At 41.2% G+C, this 25,153-nt stretch overlaps 2 protein-coding genes across 11 annotated transcripts in view; both read left to right on the top strand.

Annotated features, from left to right (window-relative positions):
- Positions 1–12,338, top strand: part of CFAP300 (cilia and flagella associated protein 300) — a 30,800-nt gene extending 18,462 nt beyond the window's left edge. For all 3 annotated transcript variants that reach the window (XM_054015592.1, XM_054015593.1, XM_054015591.1), the window contains 2 exons: positions 5,786–5,852; positions 11,697–12,338. In XM_054015592.1, coding sequence (XP_053871567.1) covers positions 5,786–5,852; positions 11,697–11,828 — 199 coding nt within the window. In that variant the 3' untranslated portion in view covers positions 11,829–12,338. The remainder of the gene's footprint in view (positions 1–5,785; positions 5,853–11,696) is intronic.
- A 166-nt stretch (positions 12,339–12,504) lies between these two features.
- YAP1 (Yes1 associated transcriptional regulator) overlaps positions 12,505–25,153 on the top strand; it is a 149,417-nt gene continuing 136,768 nt past the window's right edge. The window contains exons 1-2 of one of the 8 annotated variants that reach the window (XM_054015582.1): positions 12,505–13,822; positions 18,247–18,497. In XM_054015582.1, the coding sequence (XP_053871557.1) occupies positions 13,538–13,822; positions 18,247–18,497 (536 nt within the window). In that variant the 5' untranslated portion in view covers positions 12,505–13,537. The remainder of the gene's footprint in view (positions 13,823–18,246; positions 18,498–25,153) is intronic. The other 7 variants (XM_054015583.1, XM_054015586.1, XM_054015587.1 and 4 more) reach the window with 7 other exon arrangements.

The raw sequence follows: 25,153 nt of genomic DNA, 5'->3' as shown, positions 1-25,153 counted from the left end.
AAATCACCCTCCATTCTAAACAATTTTAAAACTTTCTAATGTCCAGCGCTTTCCAATGGGCACGCTGATTCAGTTCTATAATACTGAAATCATCAAAATGAGCTCTCATTGGGAAGTAGCGTTAAGACAGTTTCTGCCATTGAAACAACCCCATTAACAGACTGAAGATACTGAAATAGAGATTTTTATTTCTAAAGATTGTTTTGAATATTCTTTTTAATATGCACATAGTGTTACATATTAAGTTTATTTAACTAGTTACAGTATCACAACTAATCCCAGCAGTTTTCTTAAGTAGTGTAGACGTGGTGCTTGGCTATATGGTTTCCATAGTACTGTACAGAGTATTCAAATGGGCACCTCAGGAATACTGAACATGGCAAGAAAGGAGCTAACAGTAACAGAAACTCTATCTTCTCCTTTCTGTTAAATCCTTCACTCCACACTCTAATCCCCAGCCTTAGTTTACTCTCTGCATTTTACTACAGCTGTTCCTGTTCCGATGCTGTTGAATGACATTGGACAAAGTGCTAAGACTACAATTAGTTCCTCCACACTCTTCATTTCTTTTGCCTCTCAACTACCCTCTTTCTTCTAGACAGCTTTACTTCTACTCTCTGAGCCACTCCTGGGCTGCTATCTCCAGCTGGATTTCCTTTACCTTCAACTCTCCTTAAACCTTCTTCTTGGCTTTTCTTTTTATATACTGCTTTCTCTGACCATGATCTTGCAAAAATTTAAAAACAAGAAATTATTTGGCAAAATTGCTTCACCCCTTCACTAGTTCTATCTTCTTCTTTCATGCAGCTCTGACTTTTACCTTTGTACTATTTACCTTTTAAAGCCTCAACTTGTTCCCTTGACTCCATTCCCCTGCTGTTTTATCGTCTTCCTTGCTCCTTCTCATTCCCTTACCTTCATTCTTGCTTCTTTCCTTACGGACAACAGAAATTGTCTGTTTCTCCTTCCTTTTGTCTTCCAAGTCCTAAAATATGCTGTTTACTCGTTTTACTTACTCTCCTTCAACTCTCTCTCCTTGATCCCTCCAGTCTGCCTTCTTCACTCCACTAAAACTGTCCTAACCAAGATCACTAACTACCATCTCTAGGCTAAGACTTTTTTTTCCTATTCTTTTCCTTTATTTCTTACTTGACTTTTCCCTCTGCCCATAACCTCTGTGGCCATTGTCCTCTTCAGCTGCCAGTCAGGCATCTCCTTTTGGCTGTGGGATTCCCATCTCAAACTCAGTCTTTCCAAAGCTGAACTCCATGGGTTAGATTCACAAAAAAACATAGGTATGCTGATGTTCAGCATCACCACCCTTAACTTCTGTTGGCATCCTTTTGCCTGCAAGAGATGGTGGGAATTGCAGCCTATAATGTAGATGGTTTGCAACACCTCATGTGACTGAATAGTCCAATCCAAGATTTGCATGATCTTTGGTGGTTATTGCAAATGTATGTATCTTGGTTGGAAGCTGCTTGCTTCCTATGGGCTCTTTTCTCTTCAAGTTGTAGGAGTCACTCCTGTCATGGACTTTGATGCCCTGATGGAGACAATGGCGCCACTTGTTACAATTATAGAATCATAGAAGATTAGGGTTGGAAGAGACTCAGGTAGTCATCTAGTCCAACCCCCTGCTCAAAGCAGGACCAACACCAACTAACCATCCAAGCCAGGGCTTTGTCAAGCTGAGCCTTAAAAACCTCTAAGGATGGTTGCCAAGATTTCCCACTGGTCAGGATCAATTCCAAATTCCTTCATATCTTGTTTGCATATATCTTTATAGCGAAGCTTGGGACATCCTGTTACTCTTGTTCCCCGTGATAGCTCCCCGAATAGCATGTCCTTGGGTATGCTTCAGTCTTCCAGCCTACTCAGATGGTCCAGCCAGCACAATCATCTTTGCTTGAGCAGGGCTGTCACACTTGGTAAATTTGCCCTTTAAAGAAGCTCTGTGTTGGTGACTTTATCTTGCCATTTGATCTTGAGTTTGCGGTGTAAACAACATAGGTGGAAACTGTTTAACCTTTTCTCCTGATGAGCATAAGTTGTCCATGTTTTCTCACCATACATGAGAATGCTGAGGAAGCAAGCTTGATACACTTGATAGCATTTGGTCTTGGTAAGCTTTTGTTCCATGTTCTTTTAGTCTGCTAAAAGTGGTGGCAGCCTTTCCAATGCAAACATTTAGTTCTTCATCCAAGGAGAGGTTGGTGGTCTCTGTAGAGCCTAAATAGCTGAACTTTTGGACTATTTCTAGCTGGTTTGCCTAGTGCCTAGAAAATAACTGGGATTGACAAAGCCTGAATTCAGCATCTTAGGCTCCATACGCAATGAATGGGAAGCAATAGGCACCTCAGGATGGGATTCACAAAAGTCAGCATGCTAGCTGGTTACCTGCCAAAGCTAACCAAAGGGAGATGCCAAGGCAAGGGGTGTGTCCTAAGCCTCACCTCTCTCTGAGAGAGAGGCTGCAGGGAGACGTCCCTGTGCTTGGGATTCTGAGATGCAAACCCTCTCTTGGTGTTAGGTGCCTATGTTTTTTGTTTGTTTGTTTGTTTGCAAGCAGCAGGAGGAAGACTAGCTGGACCTCCCTCATAACTTAAAGCCCAGCGGGTAGTGTACTCACCAGGGATGTGGGAGACCCCTAGTTCAAGTTCCCCCACTCGGAGAGAAGGGATTTGAACAGGGATCCACTGGGCTCCTTCAGTCTCTCCTGTTGAAGCGATTCTATAGTGGATATATCATTAAAAATTTAATTGGAGCAGGGGATCCTGGGTCTACACATATACAAAAAATTATTCTGTTATTATTTATGCACAGTGGATCAGATTCAGCACTGGGCCTCAACTCCTCCTCATCCCTCCCTGGCCATTTTGTGCATCTATGGGGGGCCCAATCCAGTAGGTGAGCTCTGAGCATGCTTCCTAACAGATTGGGCCCTGCAGGCAAGTAAGGTAGATGAATGCTTATCTTTCCCTGGTTTGTGAATCATTCTGGGGTTAGGTGTCCAGATTCCTGGTGTGGCTGCAATGTGCATATGTAGAGACAGAAATATAGGCTCCTAGAGAATTTTTTTACTGCAAATTTAAGTGCTGAGTGAGTTTAGGTGCCTACTATGTTTGAAGGCAGCCGAGTGTGGGTTTTGTGATCCCAGTGGGGCCGGATTCTGGGATTTAGGCACCTAAGGTGGCAGTTAGATGCCCACATTCTTTTATGAATCTAGCCCATATCTTTCATCTTGATAGGTACTGAGATCTTTGTTAATCCCATGACCAAAGTTTGTTACCATGATGTCATTTTAGACTCTTCTCTGTTTCTTCTCTCTCCTGGGCTTTATTTGTTGCTTCTTCCTTTTCAATATTTCCAAATTACACATAATGTTCTCCTTTCTGATGTCTCCTTTTCATGTGCAGTTTATCCAAAATGCTGCTGCTAACCCTGTTTTCCTCAAACCGCTCTCTGATAATATTACCCTCTTTTTAAATCCTTTCACTGGCTTCCTAGCTCCTCCCTCATTAGAGTAAAACCCTTCAACTTCTCCCTTAAAGTTGTACATCATTTTACATCACTAATCTCATTTTCTTCTTCTCCCCCACTCTCTATCTATTGTGGTTGTTTCTGTAATACTCAGTTTGTGTACACACAGGGGCTTTAGTCTAAGCTGAAAGATCTCCAGAAAAGCCCTCCTAACACCTGAAGTGGCAGTCCTTAATGATCTTCTCCTGTCCCCCCTTCTTACAACAGCCTGTATCTAACAAATTCTGCGAGTCCAAGCACTATTCTACCCAAAATTCAAATTATTACAACATGCTTTTTAGTAAAAGGAAATTTCAAACCTTTAAATATTTTATCACTTACAATTTAGATCTAGGTTAAAACAGCCATTTATGGAATATGGAAGTTTCCCAGTTTAACAATTACGTGTGAAATATAGATGCAGAGATTTGGACAAATATCACTGTATCTAAGAAGGTTAGTCATTTTTCCCTAAAACTCTTAGGGAAAAATGAATTGCGGCTCTTAGACTTATTTTCACATGAACGTGTCAGAGCATAAGGGTAAAATCCTGGTCCCATTGACTTCAATAGGATCACAATTTTCGCCTAAGAGTTTTAATAGAGGTGCTTCCAAAGCATTATGTACTAGAAACAAACACTGAAGCTGAAAATTATAATTTCCTTCCAGGAAACCAACAGGAAGCAGAAAATACCTCTGAATTTTTAGCCCATTTAAAACAACGCCCGTTTTTACCATCTATTTTGGTAACTTAGAATTTCCCTTTTTGAATTAAGAAACATGCAAGTGAAAGGCTGCTGAACATTTTCATACAAAGCAACTAACACTAGAAGGACCTGCAGATACAGTTGTAATATCTGAAAAGATTTAGTTTAAAAATCTCTGCTAAAATACCATGTACTAGAAGAGAGACCCAGTCCACAGCATGTAGATTTGATGACAACTTCACCATCCTACAGATGATATCATCAAACCAAAAGGAGCCAAGTGCCTATTGGTTAAAGAGATTGTATTGATTGGAGCAGTTTGGGTTTTTGTTTTGTTTTTTGTCCAGTTCACATTCTCTTTTCAATAAGTAGAAGTTTTGGTAAAAGAGGACAGGTTGCCAAGGCCACCTGTTCTGTGCTGTTGTGGTGTACAACATGAACAGAAGTACTAATGCTTGAAAGTCTGACTCACCTAATTAGTTATTAGACTCTAGCAGAATCTGTCTCAGAAGCTGAACCTCTTCATGATAAGGCGTTTTGTGAGTTAACACATTTCTCAGAACTGTATGCAGTATGGAATCTACAAGACTCAAGTGCACCATAATGAGTTGATGTAAATAAAAATTATGTGGAATTGGTGAAAATTGATAGAGGCTATATTATCTGATTTCTGAAGAAATGTAAAAATAAATGTCAATATAAAATTGAGAGAAACGGATGCAAATGAAAAACTTTAATGGTGAATAAAAGCATTGGGATGTCTGCAGATATTATAACTGAGGAAATTGACAGCTCCACAGCAAATAGGTTGGTAGTTTAGAAATGTAAAGGTGCAGTAAACAGAAAACACTCCTAAGTTAGGGCTTGTGTCCCTAGTGGGGAAATGCGCTCTATGGGGGTGTGACTTTTAAAGTGCATTCATTAATGTGTTGCATACTAATTGCTCTGTGTAGACCCTGCAATACATTAGTGCACTTTAAAAATCACACCCCACCAGTTAGATACACCCTTTTATATCTATGCACAAAACATTCCTTATTAGAAAAATGTGTTAAATAAATATATAAACCACTTCAACAATAAATGGATGGACGTCCACATCTCTTGGTTAAGGTTATTGGCTTTTTGCATCCTTAAGATAATCACTCTTTTTTACTCTGCAGTTCTTCTATTTAAAAAATACATGAGATAAAAATATTAATTAGCTAAGAGAGAGAGGTGCATCTCTGATGACAATGAAAATTGTTTTACAACCTTAACTTTGGAGTCATTACTGTGACTCTGTGATGCAGTTGTAATTTAGTGGATGGAAATAAGGAGAAACTTGCCCCAATTTTTGAAAAATAATTCAGTACTCTCTATAAAAATGTTGCAATGTCCAACCATTTCTAGGGTTGAGATGACATGGATCAAGTCCTAACCACTAAATTTCCTTTCATAGATTTGAGCAAGAACATAATGTAAAAGCTTGCAACTAATTTAGTAAATATTAAAGATGTCTATTAGTCATTTTGTAGATGCTGGTATTAAATATGCGTTATTTCCCCATATTTCAGTGTTCAAAAGGATCCTGAAACAAAGGAAATAATTATTACATCAATTATCTTCAAAGTTTCTGCATATGTAAGTATTAACTTTCTTGCCATGGCACCTATACATCATGAGAGCTAGGCATAAAACACATTCTCAAGTTTAATTATACAACATGAAAATATCAAATTTATTTGAAAATCAGACAAAAATGTAAATAAAATGTAGTATTTAATTTGAAGAGATTGTTCAGGCACACTATTTTTTATTAACCCTTTTCCTGATGTCACCTTTTTCTAGTCTTTAATAACATTTCACCAATGAGCACGAGCACCACTTCATTTTCTATTCAGTTAAAAAATAAATGTTGGGCCCTGTGGCTTTCTAGGAATATAGTTGTAGAGCTCTAGAGAGAAGAGCCTATGCAAAGCAATACATTTCAGCCCAGTGCAGCCATTTAGCTCATACAGTTACTCCTCATTTAACGTTGTCCCACTTAACGTTGTTCCAATGTTATGTCCCTGCTCAATTAGGGAACATGCTCGTTTAAAGTTGTGCAATGCTCCCTTATAACGTCGTTTGGCTGCCTGCTTGTAAGATTGTGGAAGAGCAGCGACTTTATAAGGGAGCACTGCACAAGTTCCGCTTCTCCACCTCCTCCCCTTCCCTCCCAGCATTTCCCCTCCCAGAAAGTCCTAAGGAGTGGAGACACGGGGCTTCCCTGCTCCTCCTCCTCCCTCCCAGCACTTCGCGTTTAGGACTTTCTGGGAGGGAGGAGGAGGAGCAGGGAAGCGCCGCATCTCCACTCCTCCCCCTCCCTCCCAGAAAATCCTAAATGCCACCAAACAGCTGGATTTCCTGGGAGGGAGGGAGAGGAGTGGAGACATGGGGCTTCTCTGCTCCTTTCCCTCCCTCCCAGCACTTCACGCTTAGGACTTTCTGGGAGGGAGGGGCAGGAGCAGGGAAGCGCTGTGTCTCCGCTTCTCCCCCTTCCTCCCAGAAAGTCCTAAGTGCCGCCAAACAGCTGTTTGGTGGCGCTTAGGACTTTTGGGGGGGAGGGGTGTCACGTGCTCCGGAGAGAAAGTGGAGTGGGGGTAGGAAGAGGTGGGCCTGGAGTGGAGGGGGGACAGGAAGAGGCGGGCCTGGAGCATTCCCGGCAAAATCCGAGCCTGTTCTCCAGGGAAGCTGCTGCTACTGCTGCAAAGGTGCTTCCTAGCGTTGCCTGCAGCGGGCTGTGCCTGTGTGGGGTAAGCCAGGGGCATTTCCCAACCACAGCACAGTACTGTACAGTATGCAGTATAATGTCTTTTGTCTGTCCCCCCAAAATTTCCTTGGAACCTAACCCCCCACATTTACATTAAATCTTATGGGACAATTGGATTTGTTTAACATTGTTTCACTTAAAGCTGCATTTTTCAGGAACATAACTACAATGTTAAGTGAGGAGTTACTGTACTGTTATTCGATATAAACTCAAGATAGAATCAGTAGAAGCTAAGGGCTAGAGTAACAAAGGAGCTTAGGTGTTAACAATGCTCAGTGTTGCGCTACGTAATTTCCCTGAGTTAGGCGTCTCGTCTCCCTATACAATGTAGGGGAAAAGAAGAATAGGATTCACAAAAGCTGCCTAAACTAGCCAATAGTAGATGCTGAGAATGGGGTGGCTACTAAGTCCCACCCTTCTCAGAGTTCAGCACCATTTGGGATTCACAGCTGGGAACCTTCTATTGGAGTCAGATGCTTAAGCCATTTCTTGCAAGAAAGGGAGTGATGCATGTGTCTCCACACAAAACAGCTGTGGGAGGAGGCCTAATGAATAGGAAACTCATCCAAGATGTGGAAGATCCCAATTCAATTTCCACGCCCCATGAGGAGAATGGATTCAAACAGGGGTTCCCCTCCCCACTTTTTAGGAAAGTGCTTTAATCACTGAGCTATGGGATATTATGCTGTGGGTCAGTCTTAATCTCTCCAGCTGCAGATGTTTCACTGTGTATGAAATACTTAAATATGCATTTGGACCAGTGAGAAAGAGAATATAACTGACTCTATGGTCCAGTGGTTTGAGGGCACTCCCCAGAGAGGTGGGAAACCCATGTTTAAATCCCTGCTCCCCATCAGGCAGTGAGGAGAATTGAACTGGATTCTCCCACATCCTGGCTGTGCTAACCACAGGGCTAAAGGAAGGAGTTGTCCTCATCCTCTCTAGGCTGTTTTGTGTGGAGTTAGGCATGCTCTGAGCATACGTACCAGAGGGGCTCCCCACGAAAGTTAGGCAGGGTAACGCCAAGTCTAAGGATCCTGCTGGGGTTTAGGCATGAAATAGGCACCTAGCTGCTGTGCGGGGTCAGGACTGAGGCAGCTGTGCCTCAGCTGCTGAAATTTAAGCACCTTGGGGACTTTAATGGCAGAAATTTAGTTGTCTAGGGAATTTACACACCTCCAGGGTGAGACAGCAGCTGAGCAGGGTTTTTGTGAATGCCAGTGGCACCTAAAGTGGCAGTTCGGCACCTAAGTTCCTTTTGTGAATCTAGCCCTAAGTTTTATTTTGAGCCTGCCTTTATTCAGGCTTCTGTTTTGCACTTGCAGTTTGGATTTATCATAGAGAATTTGCTGGATAGGGTGTGGTGTGCCTGATTCTTACTAAAGATTACAGGAGGGTTTACAGCATAAGAGGGCTTGAGGGGCAAGGTGGGTACCCACTTATAGTCCTCCTCCAATTGTTTTCTGTCCTTCTGGCTGCTGAGTTTCTGAAGCCTCTGGCTTCCCTATTTCCCTGTGCAACACCATATGCTTACCATAAAGATGAGCTTGGAACCCACCTGAACTGTACTACATGCTTCCCAGTTTAGTTGTTCCTCCACTAGGCAGATCCGTTCCAAATCCTCCACCATGCACCTGAGCATGCAACAATTTAAATGTAAGATAACATATCTTCCAAAAGAAAAAGAGTTGGTGTCACTGCAGACAACACACACTACCGGTGGCCCAGTTGTTCATCAGTGGGCCATCATCTTTTAACTATTATGCATCGTTCATAGAATGTTTTGGAACACTTTAAAAAAAATAATCTCTTGTGTGTTTGTCAGTATTTTTACCTCTCTCCTGCCCATTACACTCAGGTTTCTTTTCATATAAAAAATGCTAAAACTATATTCCTGGAACCAAAAATTACTCATTAGCATTTTTATTTTAACACTGTGCAATTGTTTTCATATCTGTGAATTGGTATTCGTTTGACAAGAACTTCAGAGATTTATATTATTGTTTGGTTAGATTTAGGTAAAACATCCGAAAACACTTCTGGGTGCCTTTGTCATATTTTAAAAATACCAAGAATATATTCAGTGGTCTCCACAAAACCAACAAATGGAGGGATGGGGAAGAAATCCCATTCCAATCACAGATCCCTGTCCTTAGCACACTCTCTCCTTCCCAAAAGCTTAGGAAAAGAAGTTGGCTTTGCAGCATTTTCTGGAGGTCAGCAAACATGGGTTATTTCAGATGAAGTAGGGAGAGTGAATTCCAAAATCCAATCCCACCATGGAGAAAGGCCTGCGCACAGTTTCCTCTTATAAAATGAAGAGACTCTAGTTTGAGTACCTGTACTGCCTCAAAACAGGTTCAGTTTCTGAGTTGATTTAGGTGTAGTTTTATGTAGAGTGCATATGGTAATCTGATCTTGAGGTGATAAAGACATGGATCATATTGGTAGTGTCTGCATCCAAAAGAAATAGTAACAACCGCTTAGCCAGACATAGATGAAAGAAAGCTGTCTTGGTCACTGTTGCTATATGATCATCTAACAGCAGCTGGGAATCTAATAGAATGCTAATTCTGAAAACTGGAGTAACAAATGGTAGACACGCATCCTCAATTAATGAGGCAAAGATAATCCTCACTATATCTTCTTGTTGAATCCTCATTCTACGAGCATCATTTCCTTTTCATCTGGACTGAGCCTCAGCCAGCTAGCCCAATCTCTACCAAAAACTGGCTGGATCAGATAAAATAGAGAAATAGAGCTTGGAGTCATCAGCATAATGAAAACACTGTGTCATCCTATGCCTCCTTACTAACCCCAGCCCCATATGCTTAACTTGACAACTTGGTAACACTGATTTAAGTGCTGAAACTATGTAATTACAGAAACCACTGTGATAAATTGGTACTGAATATGTCCCAAAACTCTTTTCAATTTTTAATCTTCTGACCTTTCAAAAAAAAATCAAACTAATACTAGATTTTAGGACTTAGTTACATGAATATAAGTATTTTAGCACAGATTTTGGCAGTCCAGAGAGAGTGGGGAAGGGAAGTACACCTCTACCCCAATATAACACGACCCAATATAACACAAATTTGAATATAATGCAGTAAAGCAGTGCTCCGTGGGGGCGGGCCTATGCACTCTGGCAGATCAAAGCAAGTTCGATATAACGCGGTTTCACCTATAATGCGGTAAGATTTTTTGGCTCCCAAGGACAGTGTTATATCGAGGTAGAGGTATATTAGAAATTTTTGTAACAATTGTATACTTCTGAACTCAAAATGGTTTAAGAAGTTCAAATTATTTGCATATAACCAAATTTCAGCATGAAGAAACCTGAAGTATTTATGATATTAAATAACGAAGAAATTTCTTGAATGCTAACTCATCCTTAACTACAGCAGTGCTATTGGCACCAGAGTAGTAAATACAAACACATATATATTTGCTAACTCTTAAGATATACTGTATTGATAAAATGTTACACATGTTGTTTTGGAGAGATGTTCAATAGTATTATTTACAGTATGTCACACACATGCTATCTAAAATCATCACCAGATTATCTCCATTTCTCCAAAGCCAGAAGTTAAAATGATCCAGCTCTGGTATCACTAAGTCAACCGAGTGTCACACACACACCACCTGTTTAAACTTTGAACTGCAGATGGAAATGATGCTATTCTTAATTTGTATATAAGGCATCCAAATATTATGGTGATGAGGCACCAAAATATACAGATAGAACTACTCTTATCAAAAACTAGTGCAAATAAAAAATACAATAAAATATATCTCAGCTAACTAAAATGACTTTAAAAGGCACCCAGAACATAGTGCAAAAACTCTGCCTAATTTAAACCTGATTGTATTTCATGGTATCAAATATTTTGATCAATATTACTTTTTGACACATTAGTACTTATACAACACATACTTTTATTTTTTATCCAGCAAACTTTAGGTGGGATTCTGTAGCCTTTACACAGTCAAAACTTCAATTGAAGTCAATTTTGCCTGAGTAAGGACTACCGGATTGGGCTCTTCAATAACAGTCAGAAATCAATAAAATTTGATCCACAACCATAGCTTGATACTGCTCCTCTCATTTTTCTTGAATCTTAAAACATTATTTTCAACAACATGCAGTAGTTCTTACTAGGTAAATACAGAGAAAGTTATTTTTGAGTATGTAAATATTTGATGAGATGGTGATCAGATGCCTAAGTGAATCCTGATTGGAAAAGGGTCAGTAAGAGAATATATTTAGGGCCCCACTGAAGTTAACAGGTTTTGCCATTGACTTCAATGGCAGTATGATCAGATCCTTATTCTTTAACCATTTGTAATTTAGTCCCTAATTATGCAAACACTTACGTAGGTGAATATCTTTACACATTAAATTAAATGGAACTACTGACTTACATAAAGTTACTTACCTGTGCAAGTGTTTTCAGGATTCTTGCCTTAATGGGTATCTATTACCATTAACATGAACTCCACACTGTCCGCAAAATTGTCACAGTGCATTTTGTAGATAATATATTAACTGAATATAAGAGTAATTGAATGTAAGAATTCATAATGTTCAAATAAAGCTGTTTAGCGTTACACATGATTGTAGTATATATCTAGTTTGTTATTAATACTAGATTTCCCACCCTCAGGATGATAACGGTATGTGCTATCCTTCAACCAAAAGCCATGAACAGACATTTGCCTACTTCATTGTGGATCCTCTGAAACGACATGTTCATGTTTTGTACCATTCTTTTGGGGGGAGCTTATTTTTTAACTGATTTATTCTTAATCTCCAATTCTACGTATTAGCAGTATAATGGAATGGAGGAGCTCGTCTTTTTATATGGAATTAATTAAAAATTCCATAGTTCCATTCCCTTCAATGAAATACACATTGCCTGCCTATGCAAAAATGTGAACTGTGATATACATTTTACGTAGTTTTTGTTGAATGATTAAGAAAGGATGTTTTATGTTCACAGATAAATCATAATTTTATACAAAAAGTTTAAAAAGTCTTTGTTTTTGCTAAATTGACTTTAACTGTAAGATTCAGATCCTGCAAACACTGATGCTTGTACATACTTTTACTTATTTATATAGCTGCCTAAGCCCGCCTTGAAGGCAATGGAACTAATCATACATAAATCTTTACAGGAGTGGGCCCATAGTGAGTGCATCAGACTATCTGAATTCTTACAAGGGTCCATGGATCTTGCTGTTCCAACCCCCTACATTTTGTTACCTGTTGTGTTTCAAAAGCCTCAATAAATATATAAAAACTCTTATTCTCATCTTTTTGTCACTAATTTTAATCAAATTTCATTTTGCATAATCTAGTTAGTAAATGATAGCTGTGTTATACACTCGCTGGTCTGTATTATGCAGCATACTGAATCGAACCTCTTGGGTTAAATGGACTGAAAAGCAGGTTTCCATTGAACTCAATAACTAGAGAAATGTTTTGAATGTTTTCTCTGTGTAATTTACCCTCTCCCAGGACCGTCACTCCGTGACAAAATTAGTGTCCTTAGTGAAATGTAGCAGTTACGGGGAGGGTGGGGTTCCATTGTGCGATGGCGGGTTCCAGCTCTTCCACACACACACACCCGCCCCCAGTCTGGGGATGGGGGCAAGGGATCCCATTTCTTTCCTTCACTTACGCCCCTCCCCGCCCCTGCCTAAGTCTGCGGGTGGAAAGGGGGGCGGTGGGAAGACCGGTTTCTCCCGCGCCCGTTCAGGGGATGGGGACGGGGGGAGCGGTGCCCCTCTCCTGGGGGTCAGGGCTCGGAGAAGTCTCATCTCTTCTCCCGCAGCCCGTTCTGGGGGCAAGGGGGGGCTATTTTTCCTTCCCAATTCCGGCGCTGAGGTCGGGGGAGGGGCGCAACAGGAGTCTGGAAGTTTGGAGGAATTTATTTTTAACTTTTCGATGCATGGACTTCTGCGTTGCAGGGAAGCGCAGGCGGGCGGGAGTAGATGCTTGAAAAATGAGGCGGGCGGGTGCAAAAGGGCCGGCTCTCCTGGATGTTGTGCGGGCAGCAGTCCGCGCAAGACTTGATAGCGTCCACTGAGTTTGCCAGATTCCGTGCGGGCGGGCGCAGAAGGAACCGGCGCCTGTGATTGGATTCTGTGCGGGCGGGCGCAGCAGGACTCTGCTAGAGGCTGGCTGTAGGATACGGTACGGGCGGGCTCGCAAGGGGCGGAGCTGGCTGGGGAGTGATGCGGGCGGGCACATCTCAGAACTTTTGTTTAGTGTGTTGTGTGAGTTAGTTTCCGCCGCCGGGACAGAGGCGCCGGCCGGGCTGGGCCGGGCTCGGGGAAGTTGCTGCTCGGTGGGGCTTGTTTTGCCAGTTGCTGCCGCCGGTTGTGTTTTCCGGCTGTGGGGGGCTGAGCAGCAGCAGTGGGGGAGCCCCAGCCTAGGCAGCGGGGCATGTGGGGTTGGGAGCCCGGGCTCTGAGTCGCCGAGCCCCGATACGGACGCGGAGCCATGGATCCCGGGCAGCCTCAGCAGCAAGCGCAGCCCCCGGCGCAGCAACAGGCGCCGCCGCCGGGCGCCCCGTCCGGCGCGGGGCAGCCCCCGGGCGCGGGGCCTCCTCCGGCCGGGCACCAGATCGTGCATGTGCGGGGCGACTCGGAGACCGACCTGGAGGCGCTTTTCAACGCGGTGATGAACCCCAAGGGCGCCAATGTGCCGCACACGCTGCCCATGCGGCTCCGCAAGCTGCCCGACTCCTTCTTCAAGCCGCCCGAGCCCAAGGCCCACTCCCGCCAGGTGAGGGGGGCGGCCGGGCGGGGGCGCAGCTGGGAGTTTTCCTGCCGCTATCGTGAGCGCCCGGGGGGGGAGCGCCCCACTCCTCTCCTGTGGGGGGGGGAGCGCCCCCTCCGCCCCCACCTGTGTGGGGGGGCGGAGCGCCCCCCCTCGTGCGTGTGGGGGGGCGGAGCGCTCTCCTGCACCACCCCTCTGTGTGTGGGGGGGGAGCACTCCCCCCTTCTCTCTGTGTGTGGGGGGGGAGCACTCCCCTGCGCCCCCCTCCTGTGTGTGTGTGGGGGAGCGTCCCCCTCAGTCCTTTCCTGTCTGTATGGGGAGTGCCCCCTCCTCTGTGTGGGGGGAGGGAGAGCGGGGGGAGCGCCCCCCGTGTGTGTGAGTGAGAGAGAGGAGCGCCTTCCACTCTTGCATTCAGGAGTTTTGCAGGGGGCTCACTCCCTTTCTTGTGGAGTGTTGTGGGGCAGTTCCCCAGTTTATTAGAGGGGGTGGGGTGCGCCCCTCTTCCTGCCTGCTTTCTGGGATCCTTAGGGATTTTAGTTGGGAAATCTTGTAAATAGTTCTGAGCAGGAGTTACCAGTCTCAGCAGCTGATTTTTGTGCTGTTCACATTAGGCCCTGTCTCCCGCCAGGGCCTCTCACTCCCCAGCAGCCTACTTGGGCACCCAATAATTGCTCTCTTGTTTTCCAGCTTTTGTCGAGAGAGGGGGATTTAAAGCCCTTGAAATTAATTTTAGAAATCTTTCATTTGAAAGAACACAAGGATTTGGTTCTCTGATGTAATCTTCACACTGTTTATTTATCTGTGTGGAGGATGAGGAGGAGAGGAAGATAGAGGGATTGTGTCCAAACTTTAAAAAAAAAACAATATGGATGTGGCTTTTCCACCATTTCATCATTGCACTCCGTAGGATTAAATTTCCCACATCAGAAGCTAATTCCAGTGCATTGGTTTTTCTGTCCCTGTTGGTACTAATCACCTTTCAGCTTTACTGAAGTACCATTAAATTAATAATATCTGCAGATTGGACTGAAATAACTTGCTTGTTGCAGTCCTGTAGTCTGAACACACAGGGTACAATCCTGCAGGCCTAAAGTACAGGCTGAAAAAGAGTTGCAGGATTGGGCCCATAATAAGTCTCTAACAGTGTTTGTTCTTTAAGCAGTTTGACTCATGTGCCAAGATTGAAGTGTTGATACACATATGACTAAAAGTTAATGTTTAGGCTGCTGTTTACTAAATTTTTGTAAACTGCCTCTCTGCTCAAATGTTTTTATTAAGCAATGAACTTTGTTGCTAAGTTATAAAATAGATTTTATTGTAAGCTATTGTCACTTTATCTGTGTAGCCAATAGAAAAGAGATTTGCTCTGTATTACACTGGTGCCTGGTACTCCTGTAGTTAAGGGTCTGTCAACATTTCCATTATTAAACTCCGGTTTGGAAGGATTTATAACTCGGCTGTAAAAAAAATTTACTCCAAGCTAAGCCTTGGCATATATCCTCTCAGCCCAGGAGTTGATTCATTTCCCAAATATTAAAAAAACAAAAACAAAAAAACACAGTCTAGTCTTTAAGTTAAAGCAGTGGCTCTCAAACTTTTTTACTAGTGACCCCTTCACATAGCAAGTCTCTGAGTGCGACCCCCCCTTATAAATTAAAAACACTTTTTTATATATTTAACACCATTATAAAAGCTGAAGGCAAAGTGGGGTTTAGGGTGGAGGTTGACAGCTCGCAACCCCCCCATATAATAACCTCGTGACCCCCTGAGGGGTCCTGACCCCCAGTTTGAGAACCCCTGAGTTAAAGGACTGCAAAGAAAATAGAAAATGGTGGGGGTGGGTTATTTCTAGATTCTTGCTTTCTTGTAACTTATAGAACTATGAATTATTGATCATGATTCACAGAGTTAGTCCCATTTGGAGTGGGTGGTAACAGCCCATTTGAACTCTTGAGATTTGGGAAGAAGGTTACTACGTGTACAGCTAATACTACTTATAACTATTTTTACTATGCAAGTTTTATCATGGTGTTCTTATGCACAAATGTGTACTAATAGGTATTCAGCAATCATTTATAGCTAGATGCTGTAATCATGTATACTGTTGAGTACATATTAAGACCACAAAATAAGTATATTACATATTTGAAATGTATTGTATGAGGTGCACGTTATTAATATCTATCCATATAGCATGCACCTTAAAGCTTGGGGGCTGTGTATGTACATTGCAAATGCTACTAGAGTACACAATTTAGCTAAATTCTTTGTTCCTTGGTGCTGACTGGTTTTAGTACAATATATTGTAGTAAATCATGTAGTTAAAAGCCAGTTGAAGTCATAGGATTATTGGGTTCATTGTTGACCTTTTCATTTTAAAATGATTGTGATGGTGTCCTTTTTCCTTGGCTCTTATCTGATCCTGCCATAAGAATATCCACCTTGGGATTTTTTTTTGGGGGGGGGGGGGAGGGGGGTAAGGAAAATATTAAGTGTTTGGTTAAAATCCAAAAAAAACAAATACTTCACATTTGAGTGAGTTATGTCCTTCCAATACATGGTTGCTTTTGCAAATTTTAGCAAAATGCAGACACTGGATAATTGTGTAACATAGGCCAAATTCTGCTTTTGAGAGTTTGCATTCTATTACATCATAAGGCACAGTAGCTGATTTAATGAGAAATGGGATGAGTGTACACCTCTGAGTTCATAAATGAGCCCCATGTATTCTGCAATACCTAGGTACAGTAGTATGGCAAGGGCTGGCATTTACGTAATAAAATATAGGAGTGCAAATTATCCTACTGTACACGGGAAGTGAATTTCCTTATATATATGTCAACATTTAAATATAGTTTTCATAGCAATTTTTTTGTTCTCGTGGATTTGTATCCATATCAGGAAAAATGACACAGTTTAACATGATTCACTGTCCTCAGGTCAAGAGAGACCCAGGGTTTTTTGTGGGCCAGGGTTGAGGAAGGTTTGCAGAGATGTTTGTGGAAAATTTGATTTGTTTGTCCACATTCTGGCTGTAGCTAGTGCTCCTCCCTTTTTATACGCACCATACATACAATTAAAGTACAGTTTACTTGGAGATTGGGAACCCTGTTTTTGCATATCATATCTTGCACTGTTATGAAATAGTCCTTTGGAGCTCAATTTGTAGTCACTACTCATGAGGAACTCCCATTGAAACCAGTGGGCTTGAGTAGTCATTTACATCTGTGCAGGATAGGTGTAAAACACCAACAATCCAGAGTAGTAGGTTACACCCACTTTGCATAGTCATTTCCACCAATTCAGTATGCAAGGGAATTGTGAATCAGGCATGACAGGAGTACCCTTTGAAGAATGGGGATAAGATCAGGCCTTAAGGCAGAGGTGGGCAAACTATGGCTAGCCCCTGGCCCCCCTTCTGCTGTTCCCCTCCCCCGCAGCCTCAGTTTGCTCTGCCGCTGGCGCAATGCTCTGGGCAGCGGGGATGCAAGCTCCTGGGGCAGCGCAGCTGCAGAGCCAGGGCCTGACCCAGTGCTCTGTGCTGCGCGGAGGCGTGGCTGGCTCCAGCTGGGCGGCATGGCTGCCTGTCCTGGCACTCTGGGCAGCGTGGCTGTAGCGCCACCAACCACCGGTGCTCCAGGCAGTGCAATAAGGGGGGAGGGGGGATTGGATAGAGGGCAGGGGAGTTCGGGGTGGTGGTCAGGAGGTGGGAGTGTGGATAGGGGTGGGGGTGGTCAGAGGGCGGGGAACAAGGGGGGTTGAATGGGGGCAGGAGTACCCAGGGGGCAGTGAGGAAGGAGGGGGCGGGATTGGATGGGGCAGCAGGGGGCAGTCAGGGGCTGAGGTTCTGGGGGTGGTCAGGGGACAGGGAGAAGGGGGGCTTGGATAGGGCAAGAGTCCCCGGGGCGGCAGTCAGGAATGAGAGGATGGGGTGGCGGGGGGAAGTCAGGGGACAGGGAACGGGGGGGGGGGGGGAGTGTCAGGGGGCAAGAAACAGGAGGGGTCAGATAGGGGGCGGCCACACCTGGCTGTTTGGGGAGGCACAGCCTCTGCTAACGGGCCCTCCATACAATTTTGGAAACCCGATGCGGCCCTCAGGCCAAAAAGTTTGCCCACCCCTGCCTTAAGGTATGATCCTCACAAAGAAAATGGCTTTTTATATGCGTACAAAGTAAAACTAAACAAGAATGAGAAACCTTTAAAATTAATATTCTACAGGTATATGTAAAAGTTTTGCAAGCTAGCTCTTAAGTAATCTACTTTGGGCTACCTCCTTGAATGTTAGCAACTTCAGAATAAGTAGAATTTTAGAAAAAACATATCTCTGCCTGCTTGTCTAGAAAACATTCAGTAAGTTAAAAGTAGGTTGTATTCCAACAGGCATGTTTCTGTTGAAGTAAAATATCTTATAATAATTTAACTCCTGACAGGCCAGCACTGATGGAGGGTCAGCAGGAGCCTTGACTCCTCAACATGTCCGAGCTCATTCCTCTCCAGCTTCGCTGCAGCTAGGAGCTATCTCTCCAGGGACGCTTACCCCCTCTGGAGTAGTGACTGGTCCTGGAGCTGCACCTTCTTCTCAACATCTCCGCCAGTCTTCATTTGAGATTCCTGATGATGTACCTCTGCCACCAGGTTGGGAGATGGCTAAGACGCCATCTGGCCAGAGATATTTTCTGAAGTAAGTAAAATCTATTTGAAAAAAGGTTAGCTGTATTTCCTAACAAAGTTTGTGTTCCATGTTTAAGAATCTCTGTGTGCAGGAATCGCTGCATCTTTACTAAAGTTCATTTAGTGTAAAATGTATTTTAAAACTATAGGGCAGGGGTAGGCAACCTGTGGCACGCATGCCGAAGGTGGCACGTAAGCTGATTTTCAGTGGCACTCACACTGCCCAGGTCCTGGCCACCAGTCCAGGGGGCTCTGCATTTTAATTTAATTTTAAATGAAGCTTCTTAAACATTTTAAAAACCTTATTTACTTTTCATACAACAATAGTTTAGTTATATATTATAGACTTAGAGAAAGAGGTCTTCTAAAAATGTTTAAATGTATTACTGGCACGCGAAACCTTAAATTAGAGTGAATAAATGAAGACTTGGCACACCACTTCTGAAAGGTTGCTGACCCCAGCTATAGGGCATGATTTTCAATAGTACTGAGCACCTGCAGTTCCCACTGACTTCAATTGGAGGTGAGAGTGCTCAGCTCTTATGAAAATCCTGTGTGTTTTAAACATGTCTTATTCTTGGTTTGTCTTAAATATGTGGTTGTTTTCTGTGTTTGTGTTTTAAAAATCACTTGAATGTATATAATGATATTTTGAATTGCATAAAGTTCTCCTTCAGGCCAAAATAAATGGAAATGTCACACAAATTGCTATAAAATGGATGTTAAAAATGTTAAATAACTCTGGCGCAGATATTGTAGTGAGAGGAGTAAAGGATTGATCTGATTGTTCAAAGTGCAATGATATAGGCACTGATTGTGCATTCAGATCCACGCATGCAGACTCCCGTGCCCATGCGGAGTCCATTGGCACATGGATCTGATTACAGGGTTGGAATTTATAGTTCTTAAAATTAATTTACATTGTTTGGCTTGAGAGGGAAAATTCATACAATTCTTGAAAATTGCTCCTTACTCATGCATACATGGCTTTTTTCCTATACTGAAATTAGTATACCCTTTTCTATAACTGACAAGAGCTTACACATGCCAGCAGTGTGATATATAATCCATTAGGGAGTGTTTTTCTTTTATACGGTATAGTTTCTAAAGCAGCAGGAGCCTATCCTCCTCTCTGAAAGAGTGAGCACCACAACATATAATTGGCCCTCAAATACTTGGGCTGTATTTTTAGCATTTTCTTTTACTTATTTTTAGCATTTTGTTAAACTGGGAGGCTCCAAGTAGCCCATTATTTGCCATTTTGAATTTAGGGAAAATAAAGCATATATATAATCCTAGTTTACTTGAACCAAATAAAGCATTTGTATAGTCATACCTTGCTTGCTTTAAGATTATTGGAAACTTTTGTGTCATGTTTACCAAAATAAAGTATTCAAGTCTGAATTCTTTGGGAGATTATTCTGTGTTAAGAACCCAAAAATAGGCAGTAGCCAAAGAGTATGTAGCTGTGATTTTTGTTGATGTAACTGAATAATACATGTTAGGCCAGATCCTCAGCTGGTGTAAATTGGCATTGCATCTTTGAACTTTTTGGAATTAGGCAAGTTTACACCAGCTGAGAATATTTCCCACTGGCCTTGAGGAGCTCAACATAAATTTTGAAATTAGATCAAAACCGTTTTTTTACTGTATTACTCTTATGAACTAGCTTATATAATAGGGCAAAACTGCAAACACAACAGTCTGCTAATGCAGATCAAATGTAATGGATTTAAAATTGCGCAATTGCTAGTGTTTCTTACTATTTTTAGTAATTGTTGACTATTTCAATTTTATAGAAAGGGTTTTATTGCTTTATAAGAGATGCTAAATGTCTTTACACTTAAATACACTTTTATAATTGATTCTTTAATTATGCTCATTCAGGTGAAAGCAGAGGGAAGGATTTGATCTTGGAAAGCTTTTCTACAGTTTCATTATTACTACAGAAAATCTTTTCCTTTTTTCTGCAAGTTTTCTTTTTTTGTCCTTTCTTGGTGTCCTGGTATCCATTTCAAAGGGTCAGGTTTCAGCAAGAACAATAAAGAGCCTGAGACTGGAAAGTACACACAAGTCTGGCAAACTCATCTGCATGAGCAAGGTCGTTTGTTCTCAAGCAGACATCCAAAGTAAATGATTGAAAGAGCTGCTAGCTGTGAAGGATGTGTCTTGAAGGGGAAAAGAGTGGAAACAAACCAGGTTGTTAGGAAGAAAAATAAAGGCTGTACTTTTTGAACCTCTCCCTGCTGGGTCACATGCTGACCTGGGGAGATTTTCAACAGCTTAATAGGCTGTTTTCTTTCTACTTTCCTTGGGTGATTCTGTGCTTTGGGAGAGTCTGATGAGGAAGGCTCTGTTCACACTGAAAGATCAGCATTTGTTGTCCCTAATAGGTCTTATAACACTGTCTACAGGTGTAACCCACAAGCTTCATTGCAGTTCAGAATTGCTTGTGTTATCTTTATAACCTGAGTACCAGTGAAACACTTTGAATATATTTCAAAAATATACAGTAAAGAATTTTTTTTGAAGAATTCCTTTTAGCACAAGCTAATGTATATTTCAGAAGTTTTCTTAAAACAGTTATTTTGAACTTTAGATAGAATACATATATAGGTCCTGGAAGCTGATTTAAACTGGCAGTTTGTCTATTTATACTTCTGAGTTTTCTCAAAACATAAGTGTATCCAGACCTTTGCTGTTAATATGACTTTTGTGCTCTAATACATCTAGGAACAAAGAATGTGGCCATATTTACAGGATGGAGGACTCTATTCTGGGAAGCAGTGACTGAAAAAGATTTGGGGGTCATGGTGGATAATTAGCTTAACATGAGCTCTCAGTGTGATGCTATGGCCAAAAGGGCTTGTTGATCCTTGGATGCATAAACAGGGGAATCTTGAGTAGGAGAAGAGAGGTTATTTTATCTCTGTATTTGGCACTGGTGTGACTGTTGCTGGAATACTGTATCTAGTTCTGGGGATCCAGATTCAAGAAGGACGTTGATAATTTGAAGAGTGTTCAGAGAAGAGCCACAAGAATGATTAAAGAATTAAAAAATATGCCTGATAGACTTACTGAGTCTCAATATGCTTAGAAGATTAAGGGTTGACTTGATTCCAGGTATAAGTATCTATAAGGGGAACAAATATTTAATAATGGCTCTCCAGTCTGGCAGAAAAAGGTAAAACATCATCCAATGGCTGGAAGTTGAAACTAAACACATTCAGACTGGAAACAGGGCGTACATTTTTAACGGCGAGAGTAATTAACCGCTGGAACATTTTACCAAGGGTTGTGGTGGATTCTTCATTGCTGACAATTTTAAAATCAAGAATGGATGTTTTTCTAAAAGATATGCTGTAGGCGTTATTTTGGGGAAGTTCTCTGGCCTGTGTTAGACAGGAGATCAGACTAGATGATCACAATGTTCTCTTCTGGCCTTGGAATCTGTGACCAATTTTTGTTTGTGAATAATTGGTTCCCTCTACAATATGCAGAGTTTTGGCCCCTCTTCCAGGTATTCAGCCTCTTCTTTAGCTTGCTATTGTTGCTTTTTGTACCTATTGCCCCATTCCGAAGCCATTCCATGAAAGCATGATCCTTTCTGGTAATTGGTAAATAGAAGTACTGTACATTTATACAGAATAGGTGAAAGTATTAGACATATCTTCAGTTGTTAGTCAGCCTTATGGTGTTGGTTATTGTAGTACACCCTATACTTATGCTTGGAAGGGCTAGTTTTTTATCAATAAATGTTGATAAACATAGATTTAACCATACACACCCAAACCAAAGACAGATATTTCCTGTCATGATAATTCAAATTTACAGATAGGCAAAGTAAGAAAAATGCTGTTTGGAAAAAAAAAAAAGTTTTATTTAAGGATATTTACTTTGTATATTTTGACATATGATGACAAACTTTTTTAACTTTTTGACCCCCATTGTCTTACTCCCCATAATTTCACACAACCGTGAAAATTTAAATCGATACAAAATTTAAAAAGCTTAAAACCCATTATTTTATGTAACTTAGAGAAAAATCAAAAAAGTGCTTAAAATATTGGTAGCCATCAAAATTATACAATATATAAAAAAATTAAATTCAAATCTGTCTATCCTGTGGACGGTTAAATACAGTATGGAAATGTCACTTGATGAAAAGATCAAGAACTGCAAATGCAACAATTTTCACAATGGGAGAGGCAGGTGAGAAAATGACCCAAAATAGCCAAATATTCTAGTGACCCTAGTGACCAACTCTTGTACTCTTATATCAGTCTGGGATATTCTGGGTTAGGATCCAGTTTTGAAATCCCAACATCCGGCATTCTTACATTAGTCCATTTCAGCATCATCATTTAAACTTCATGTATAAGTTTAAATTTCTGCCCAATATGTGGTGATCCAATACTTCATTAATATTCATATAACCCTTATAACCAGGACTTTTATTAGCATAATTATTCTATAGTGTAATTGAAGCGGAGTTAGAGCGGTGAGGCAAACACATTCCTGTCATGGGTGGTAGCATTTATACTTCATTAAAGCTGCAAACTTCTGTGAAATGTAGCTAGAGTTCATCAGTGGTAAAATAAGTATTGTCTCCTTAGTAAGTAGTCAGATGTTAGCCTGCACAATATTATCATGCAGAGCAGGAGTGTTTCAGAATGGACTGAATATAAAATAAAGATTGCATAATTGGTCAGTGTGTCAATCACATGGCTTTTGAAGCACTTCCTGTTGGCCAGTGGTAGGTTGACATTTCAATGAACTATGAAGGGGGGGCTACCAGCTCAACCTCTGGGCAAGAGATAAAATGCATTGCTGCAGTAATAGCAGTCAACACTTTTCAAAAGGGGAAATCCGTATGTTAGATGTAATTTCTGGTGTGATTTGCTTATTTTATATTCAACATTGGGCTATTTTAAATCATACGACACAGTCCATTTTAATTCCTATAAAAGTGGTGTAATACCCCTTCCCCTCTCCCCGTGAGGAAACTGCTATTGCTCAGTCCAGCTGTCTTGTAGTTGCTTTTCCTGCAGGAAGCAGTTCTTCCACGCAGTTTGTCAACAGCTTCCTATTGTCTTTATGAAGTGTTCTATGACTTCCTGAATAAAGCTAAGTTGGTTTTCAGTGATATTTACTGTTACCATTAACCTTTTGTAAGATCTCTTATCAGATGGGTTATTGCTAGCTGTGTATTTCTTACATGTTCTGTACAGAGTTAGGGATAGATTCAGGTAATTTGATCTAATATGGAACTAAAGGCCCTTAAAACAATAATGCAGCTTGATTCTTTGCTTTTATGTGATTTGTAATATAGAAAGGTAAAGGACCTAAAAAAGTGATTGACACTGCTGTTACGTTTCTCTCCCATTCTTCCTCAGCACTTATACAAAAACAAGGAAGAACTGACCTCAGTTTTCTGGGCCAGAAAATGTTTGTTGGTCTATTTGGATTCAAGGTGACATTAAATTGAATGTAGTACCTTAGTGTACAGATGAAGTACGTATTCAGCAACATAATTAACGGAGCTTCTCTGAAGTTCTTCGCCCTGCTCAGGTTCATTCTGACATTAAATGAACAGTACCGTTGGAGACTAAAATTGTAACTACTGCTTATGATAGGTTTAGGCTATTTTTTTATACTTGTGCTATTAAAAAGCAGTTGAAGTTTTTACTACTCTCACTCTACTGAGCTATATGTAAGCCAGAGTACAAATAAAAACTTAATTTCATGTTCATAACATTGATTCCTGACTATTTTTTTAAGTTTTCTGTAATGTTTACAACGCCTTGTATATCAGCCAGCTTCCCCAAGATTTAAAAAAACCACATTTATATTAGCTAATTTCACAACAAACTCGGGTAACTAAAAGAAGGAAATATACTTGTGTGTGTTGCATTTAAAAATTCTTAACTCGTGTGTGTTCCCGATGAGTTACATTTCTTGGTTTTGGAAAATATTATTATATACAATAAGATGACTTCTTTATCCTTTAAAAATGGAAAGCCTGTAATATTTCTCTGTGATATTGATGCTGCAAAATTATTTTGAAACTGCAGTTGCACAAAGTATTTCCATATTTGGGGGGAAGGGCAAGTCTATTTGTCTTGAGAGTGAGCTGGGAGAAAGATGAAAGTCTGTCTTTAATGCTCTGTAAAGAACTTGCACTAAGCTCAGTGGGTGGGCATCAGTGGAAAGAATGACACACAATACCTCACTGCTTTCAAAAAGAAAATGCAGGAGCACTGATAGTATCCCTGTGTTGAATACTCTGCCATATGCAGTATTTTTGTAGTACGGTATAAAAAAAGTTAAGATAATAGAGACCATATAAACTAACATTACATCTCATGGAAGTATGAATAAAACATTTAAAATGTGTTTTCCTTTTATAAGTTTCCATTTTGTTCCAGAGGAAAACTGGACAATTGGCATCAAGTTGTGAAATTACAATGAATTGTTATGGCTCCCTGGGAAAAAATCTTAATTAAAAATAGATACACTTTTGGGGATTCACACTAATATTTTTTCATTGGTTGTTCGTTTATATAATTTTAAAATGACTTCGTACTCAAAAATTTCTATTTTCCTAAGAACAACGTTTGTGCTTTGTAGGGGCCTGATAAGTATTGACTTCAATGAGGACTTTAT

The sequence above is a fragment of the Malaclemys terrapin genome, chromosome 1 (genome assembly GCF_027887155.1).
Source record: "Malaclemys terrapin pileata isolate rMalTer1 chromosome 1, rMalTer1.hap1, whole genome shotgun sequence".
NCBI classification, from domain to species: Eukaryota; Metazoa; Chordata; order Testudines; family Emydidae; genus Malaclemys; species Malaclemys terrapin.
This window is presented reverse-complemented; position numbering and strand designations above follow the sequence as displayed.